The 8,671-nt window shown below is 38.8% G+C and overlaps 1 protein-coding gene across 1 annotated transcript in view; it reads left to right on the top strand.

Moving 5' to 3' along the window:
• Window positions 1–1,923: 1,923 nt before the first annotated feature.
• Window positions 1,924–8,671, top strand: part of LOC103895987 (macrophage mannose receptor 1) — a 42,150-nt gene continuing 35,402 nt past the window's right edge. The window contains exons 1-5 of the mRNA XM_019471098.1: window positions 1,924–1,981; window positions 3,847–4,248; window positions 5,426–5,599; window positions 7,131–7,289; window positions 8,227–8,340. Coding sequence (XP_019326643.1) covers window positions 1,924–1,981; window positions 3,847–4,248; window positions 5,426–5,599; window positions 7,131–7,289; window positions 8,227–8,340 — 907 coding nt within the window. The remainder of the gene's footprint in view (window positions 1,982–3,846; window positions 4,249–5,425; window positions 5,600–7,130; window positions 7,290–8,226; window positions 8,341–8,671) is intronic.

Raw genomic sequence — 8,671 nt, forward strand, 5'->3', positions numbered from 1 at the left:
CCCACCAGGGGGGCGGGGGGAGGAGTGAGCGAGCAGCTGTGTGGTGCTCAGTTGCCAACTGAGGTTAAACCATGACAACCCCGTAATTCACAGTATTGGCCATACGAGGAAAGGTGCAAGTGCACAAGGTGTGTTTAGCGTATCAAGGATGCAGTACAAGTTGTTCAGATTTTTAGCCCTAAAACTGATCTGCAACCTGGCTGAAGGGATTCCTATCAAGTGCTTGTTTTTTCTTAACGAACCAATGTTTGTTTTACTGCCAGGCTGCAGTTGGCTCTGGTGTGGCCTGAGTTGCAGAGGACGGTGAAGAAAAGGGACCGTTCCCTTCTTGCTTGTTTGTTATTGCACAATGTCCAACAGAGAAGAAAGTGGAATTCCTCTTGGCCTTGTCCGTACAAGCTCCAGAATAAAACAAGGCTGTTAAAACTCCTGACAATATAAATGACAATGTATCTTTTGTATAAATAGGCCACATGCTGTAAGGAAGTGTTGTGAGTCTAAGACAAATCAGTTCAGGCCAAAGAAAACTTTTGCTCTTTCTAGGCAAGGTCTTCAGCAGCTGATTAAGAGACTTATGTTTTAAAAAACAAAACAAAACAAAACAGTTCTAGAAATGTCTTTTCCAGAAAAAGCTGTTGACTTTATCGTTGTTGTTAGTATCTTTTGTCATCATCTGAGAAAGAAAATTCAGTTAACTTTGCCCATAACTTCCTAACGTGCGTACCTAGCATTTCCTTGTAATTTCTTATTTCACAATTCAATTTCTCCTTTTTATTTTAATCCTGTAGACTTTCTCAGGGAACTAACTCTCTTTCTTGCATTGTCTTTCTGCTGAGCAGCCAAGTAGGAACAAATCCTGTACTTAGGAAATGTACTTAGAAATCATCTTGGCGGCAAACAGGAGGTGATGCCAAATTTCCTTGCTATCACATTTTTGCTACAGGTGCTGAACAAATATGTTACTACACTTTAAATAATATTTTCACACCACAGATTGTTTTTTCCATTTAGCAGTTTTTCTAAACAAAACAAAATATTTCCATGGTAAAAATCTACTGTGATAAAGTCAGGCCTTCACGCAGTTATAGGGACAGTCTCTAGTGGTCGGGAGAGGAGTGCTGTTTCTTTCAGGTTTCCGCCTATACCTTTGGAAACCAAACTCCTGAGTGCTTGCTCTGCCATCTGGGTAAGAAGAGATACGTGGCATTTCCTGAAATTGTGGCTGGCTCTTGGTATGACTGTCAGACAAGACTGACCTACTTCACAAGAGAAGCGGGGATTGTTTTTAAAATGAGCCATTTTTCAGGTAGCTTTGGGTGCTGGTCTCCTAGCTGCATTTATGCAGACATGAAGGTTAGTAAGACAATGGCAATCTCTTTTAGAAGGGAAGAAATTTTTATACTGTTCTGCAGAGTGAATTTCACTTAAATCCTCTAAAATTCAATCCTGTCTTATCTCACACATGAAATATGAGACTGCCATGTTTTCCTGATGGCATTTTTTCACTGTGTAGTTAAGGTATAAGACTTAAAAGCTGAGGCTGAATTTCTGTCTTTGGTATTTCACTGTTGATTTGATCTCATGAGCTCCCCAGATGTCTCTTCAGGAGAGGCAGCAGGAAAGTATTGAGATATAACCTTCTGTGTATCACCTGCTTTCCCAAGGCAGCATGGTTTGCCCTCAGTGAGAAGTCATCCTTTTTCGAAGGCAAAATTTGTGCTACGTGGTCTTCTTTTTCTTTTTTTTTAAAATGTGGCATGTGACAGAATATTTCCTTATTTAGTACTCAGAGCTTTCTATCGAACCATCCAGCCTTCGAAACTGAGGAGGACCGGTCACTGTCCTCTCTTCAGCAGGATTTTATTGCCAGCAACTCTCGTCATCCAGCTTTTGGTGAAGGGAAGAAAAGAAATTATTACAATTATGTTCTCCAGGTTCTTGCTTGTTCTTTCTCTTGTTCACAGTGCTTTGCAGCTGGTGGGTAAGTGTCTCCTGCTTGCCTCCTGTAAAGGTGCTTCCATGTCCTCTGGCATTTCTGGGTGATTTACAGTTCTGTGGCAGTGCCTATATGTACATTATTAGTTTGGGACATGTAGATGGGGAGCCTCTTAAGATGCAAGGGCAGGATCTAACAGAAAAAAGAAATGGATAGAGAAGGAAGCAAAGACTGAATTCTTAATGGCTTTGTTCATATATAGTGACACTATCATTTCAATAACCCCAGAAAATCAGACCTAAGAAAATAATGAAAGATGTTTAAATGTCTAATTTTTTTTTTATTCTTTACTCCTGTGTTCTGCTTTTTGAGCTGTTGTTGTCTGGGTAATGGTTAGAAAAATCAGGCAGGAAAAAATTCAGGAGTGGTGAAATGTGGAATTATTTGTAGGACATTAAGATATTCACAGATGATGGCTGTGCAATCCAGAAAGACTTAGTGCTTATAAAGAGAATTATTTTCATTCACTGTTTTGAACAGACTCACTGAATTCACTGGCATTGATAAAGTGGATGAAGTAAAATTTTTGTGAAACAAAGTTGGATTAAGTTTAGGAAAGTTATTGTAGAATTGCAGTAACAATATTACTGCCATCCCTTTAGCTGCGCTTCTATTGTAGGTGTTAAACAGATGGCTTCTGGAGACCTGAATGTTTAAGGTTAAATCCTTTTAGCTTGGTAACTCCTGAGTAAAACTGTTAAGGATTGCCTCAGAGTATGTGGTGTTTTTTTCAATTGCTCATGGTATCACTGCAGGCCAGAGTAATTACTTTCAGTGTACTGTATATTGTTAACTAAATTGATTTCAACTTTTTGCAGATTTTTAAATGAAATTTCTTTAGCTTTTTAAATACATTTTAATTAAATATGACTCCCAGTGATCAAGATATGTATCAGGGAACAAAACTGGTTATGAATCCCACAAGCTTTGGAGGGAAATACAACCAGGTGGGTCACAGAGTACACCACAAAGCAGCAGAGCAAACTCATAGGCATGATTCGCTACTGATAAACTCACTGTAGGACTGAAATTAGCTCAGCTACTTCTACTTTACATTGGAGCCAGCGCTGTAGACATGATCAGAGAAACTACCTGGAGGGCTAGGGACCCAATTTCTGGTACAGGTGGACCTCGTAACTTCCACTAGCCTTTCCACATTGCCAAGTGGTGGTCAGATGCCACTACTACCCAGTCCTTGCTACTTTCTCAGACTGTGATTGGTTTCCCAATGTCATTCCTAGTTTTACATTGCAATGGCTCATAGTAGATACTGCAGGTCTTGTAGGTCAGCAAGGCCAATGAGTCCAGAATACCCCTTGTGAGGCCCAAAGGTGTTCACCCACATTTATACAGTGAAAAGGAAAGGAAATGTGGATTCGGGAGTGGAGAGACAAATGGCTCAGCAAAGATGCCTGTGACCTCACTAGGAGACCTGTAAGATCTGGCAGGGTGAGGAAAGTTTGTAGAGGTCAGAGGTCTACAAGGCCATGCATCTGAGGATAGATGGAAACAAGGTAATGGTAATAGCAGTGCGGTTGAGGGAATTCATGTGACTGATGTAAATCAATCCAACAAGCTGTGCTCAGCTCTGCTGATGCTGCTGACTGCCGCTAATCCACAGTATGGTGACATATAATAATGAAATCCATATCCTATTGTCTACCTTACTGCGTTTTAATCAGTAAAATTAATGTTGCATTGGACTCTGTTCAAAAACATCATGATTTTATCTGATGTGAATGCAATGACTCCTTGTTCATGTGAATGGGAAGCAGAACCATGTCACATATCCACTATACATATATTCTATATTAACCATTTACTAGGTATTGTTTTGTTTTGTTTTACAGACATTGAAACATTTTTAATATATAATAAAGTCAACAAGCTCTGTCTTCAGGTGTCTATCGCGCAGTCAGTTAGAACTGCCACTTGCCATCAAGACAATGAATCACAAAAATTCAGGTGGATCACTGATCATCAGCTTATGAGTGTGAGACTGAACCTATGCCTGGGTGTGCCATCGAAGAAGGATCAGGCTGTGATCACCCTGTATCCATGTAATCGAACAAGTGAGCTCCAGTGGTGGGAATGCAGAAATGAAAGCCTCCTTGCAATCCAAGGAGAAGATTTGTTTTTCAGTCCTGGCAATGAAGAACATGATAATGTTTTGTTAAAGAAGGGGGTGAGTGCAAAGGATAAGTGGAAAATCTATGGGGCCGTGGATGTTTTATGTTCCCGGGGATATGAAGGTACGGAAAATTGATTCTTTCATCCTTTGCACTAATTTTTTTGTGAGTATTAGAGTGTTTTGGATCTTTGGCTCTGACTATTCTGATTCCTTCAGTGGCCATTAGAGTTTTAGAAAATCAGTGTACTGAGGGAGTTAGCCTTGAATTTAATGTCATATTTATGGCCAAGTAGGTATTATATACATATATATATATATGATCTATAATATACACACTATTTTAACATAGGTATTATAGTATATTAGTATTACAAATATTATAAGTATTACATATACTCTCTCTATATTCTCTAAATATATATTAGTATATACATACTTACTCTTATACTATAGATAAGTATTCTCTAAAGTTACTATCACTCACCATACTGTGTCACTATGTTGTTAATAAGTTTCTTATACAGCAACATTTCCAACCCTAACTATTCTATGATTCTATGAACATGGAAATGAAATCACATCCTCAAGAAAGAAGCACAATATGGGTGAGCTGAGAAAGGGCTGGAAGTACCAGTACAGGCGGAGGAAGTGTGGCTTTTGTGACTCAGCAGATGAGGATGCTCATGGAATAATTATAATTACCAGCGCAATTACCCTTTGTGATTAGCTGAAGTCTGATTGTTCTGAATGGCTTTCCCACATCCCGAATGAATGTTCTAAAAACCACCTCACAGGATATTTGAAGTATTAAGCTCTGAGCCTTGCATGTGGGAGCTGTTCCCCTATATGTGAGATACTTCAATGGTCACTGGAATAAAAACAGAGACGGATTGTCTAACCTGATGTTTACTTTTTCCAGGAAGTAGGACTTCTAAATATTAGTTCCTCCTCTTGCACATTTTATATAAATCTTAACATTGTTTAAAATAGTAGTATCTTAGGGTAGAGCTCTGGAGCCCTATTAAGTTTGTAAAAGCATCTTAGTCAGAACAAAAATCTAGTTGTAGATCTCATCTATGAAATATTACTTTACATCAGAATAGCACTGCTCTGAAGCATATGTCAGCAGCTTAAGTCTGAAAAAGTGTTGAAATGAATTTTGTTATGGTTATGGGAAAAGTAACATGGAAAGCACTTTGAGATGCAATTCAGCCATTAGCATAGGTTTCACATTTTTCACAGTTTACATTCATTTATTATTTTCCATACTATCTACCTTTATCATTTTGTCTTCTCAGAGACCTTTACACTGCTAGGAAATGCTTTTGGGGCACCCTGTGTATTCCCTTTCATGTACAATAAGCAATGGTACGCCAAGTGCACAGACGCTGGTCGGTCAGATGGCTGGCTCTGGTGTGCAACCACTGCAGACTATGACACCGACCAGCGATATGGATTTTGCCCATCAAAAGGTAAGTTACCTGTTCCCACGCAGTTCTCCTCAGTGTGGTATTGGCAAACCAGTGCTAGCAGAATAAGAATATCTTTATAATAATGCATAGTTTACAAGAAGGTATTTTAGTATATGATGTATTGCCACATCCTGCAGCTCTCTACGCAAGGAAATAACATGTTGCATAAAGATGCAACATGTGAGAAAAGTGTGATTGAAGAGTAAAACAGTATGCAGTACCCACTAATTGTGGGGGTGTTGCTAAGCAGCACGATAATTTCGAGCTCCTCACTGTTTCCCAGCCAGGATGTGTTCTGTCTCCGTTGTACAACCCTTTTCTGAGGACCCCCATTGCGATGGAAGTGGGCACAAAAATGAGTGCTGTAGGAAGATTAATGGTGCAGTTAACATTTCAGTCTGCATGATTCTCATGTGGATATTTTTTTACTTAAGTGGAATGTGTCCTTTTATCCATGCTATTAAGCCCTATTCATATTGCCTGGGAAGCAGTCTTTCCACCCCTTCTGACAACTGCCTCCCATCCCTGGCATTTCTCTACAACTTCAATCACTTCCTGAAAAGTCTTCCATTTCTGTGGTCACTTCCCCCTCCACCTCCCTTTATGGCCTTGTTCTTGACAGGGGAGCTTTGCATTCAAGGCGTTGAAGATGCCTCCTGACACTTCTCAGCTTTCCCCGATATTCTTCCCCATTGCTCCTGTTCAACATTATATCTTTTATTATTAAAACGCCCCTTTATTCCAGTTGATTCAAAATGTGCTTTTGGTGTGGTTCAAATCCATAGTCCAATATGCTTTCCAGGTCCCTGTGAAGATACCTAGGACACTGAGCCCAAAAGGCATGTGACATAGGGTCAGGGAATAATTCTCAAAGCTTTTGAAAGACAGTCCCAGCTCTCAGTTCTTTTTTAAATTCAACTTCATACTGACTTTTGGGAATAATCAAATATCTGATTCAATTTTGTATTGTGCTTGACTGGGCATGTACAGATCTTCAACAGACCAAAGACGCAAAGGTAATCAGAAGAGTAGCACAATGCAGCTCAGCACCATTGCAGTGCCCGGGCTCTGAAGCTGTGTGACAGGCAGATCCAGAAGCTCTTTGCAAGGGGGGAATTTATCTAAGGACAGTTTTGATGCTAAATTCAGGTCTAGAGCTGGTCCTCACAGCTCTCAGTGGGAACTGCCATCCAGAAAGAAAAGGAGGAGATGTTGCGTATCTTTTTATAGATTTCACCTAGGATTTCTGCCACAGCACTCCATGCAATATATTTTTCTATGCAATCACTTCTCTTGTAGTAATTTGTGAATTATGTAACTTCATGGAACAGGAGGCAATATTTGCCACCTCTTCCTGTCAGTTTACAGGCCTTAACTTCGTCCTTCCCCATCCCGCTCATAACACTTTCAGTGCTCTTGAAAGAACAGGACAGGTGACATTTAATGAGAATGCCATGCATAACAAGAACCTGCAACTCATTTTTCTGTGGGCAAGTTACTATCACCCCTGAAATAATTATTTTCTCCACAGATAAAGACACCACCTGGACTACAGATCTGTTAACAAATGTCCACTACCAAATAAACTCTGAATCGGCTCTCATGTGGCACCAAGCCAGGAAGAGCTGTCAGCAGCAAAATGCAGAATTATTGAGTATCACAGACATTCACGAACAAACATACCTTAAAGGTAAGGAAATAAAGCAAAGGAAATAAAGCAAACCCTGACTTAAATTCAAGATCTGTTCAGTCCATCATGACAGCTAAGGACTATTTAGTATGGTTTTGTCTAACGTTTATGGACCTAAATATGCATGAGTAAGTAAACAAAATCTTTTAGAAATTGCAAGGTCATATCAAAATCACTGCCAAGTTTACACAGAATTCAAAGTATTCCAGCATCCTGCAAGTGTAACAGTTTGACTTTCTATTTAAAAATGTTGTCTTGTATTAAAACTTCGTTGACTTTTTTTAAAAGAGGAAAAAAATATTCTGAAAAGTAAAGGAAAGTTTCATTTTTCATCAAAAGGAACCTTTAAAACAAATTGAAAATAAGAGAAAAGAGATATCTGTGTGCCAAAAGAAAGACGTGTTTTGTGTCAAACGCAGTTTGGCATCTGATTTTTTCATTCATTTGACAAATTGAAAAATATCAGTTATTCATAGATCCCAAATCATGGCTCTACCTACCCATGTATTGCTGGAGGAATGGTATAGAAGAAACTCTCTCTTGTTATTTTTAATGGTTAATTTAACTTCTAAGAGCTTTATTATTATTGTTTATACTTATACTGTACCAATACTTCTACTTAAATAAATCCAGTGTTGTACGGAATTTAGCCTATTCTAAACAATAGACTGAAACACTTTAATTTTGGATATACTCTGTGGCATCTCATCTGTGCTCATTTTTCATTAGGTGATAGAATAAGAGGGTTTTTTTTTGTTTGTTTGCTTTTTACACTAATGAAAGCTTCAGCATATTTCATTTTATCAGGTATCTCAGTATCTAAAGATATTTGTAGTTAGATATTTAAGAATTGTAAGTCTTCCTAGAGACATTATTAGTGACTATTGTGAATAAAAAAGTGATTTATAAAATCATTTATCTTCTTTTGGTTACTTAGATTTAACAGAAGGTACAGATTCTGCACTGTGGATTGGACTCAACAGACTGGACTTGAGGAGTGGATGGGAGTGGACTGGAGGAAGCCCTTTCCGGTACTTAAACTGGGCTCCAGGTAGTTGTGACTTTGTTTGATTCTGTATTTCCGAAGAAAAAATATACATACTTCAAATACTGCTTTAAATTCTATTATGAGATAGATAAGCCATATGTATTTTAGCTTTTCTTGCTTTAGCTTTAGAAAAAGCTTTTTTTCTATAGCAATATAAGCCAGAAACTTAGAATCATTAAGGTTGGAAAAGACCTTTAAGATCATCGAGTCCAACTGTCAACCCAGCACCACCATGCCCACTAAACCATGTCCCTAAGCACCTCATCTACACGTCTTTTAAATACTTCCAGGGATGGGGACTCAACCACTTCCCTGGGCAGCCTGGTCCAATGTT

This window comes from Aptenodytes forsteri, unplaced genomic scaffold (genome assembly GCF_000699145.1).
Source record: "Aptenodytes forsteri isolate BGI_AS27 unplaced genomic scaffold, ASM69914v1 Scaffold172, whole genome shotgun sequence".
NCBI classification, from domain to species: Eukaryota; Metazoa; Chordata; class Aves; order Sphenisciformes; family Spheniscidae; genus Aptenodytes; species Aptenodytes forsteri.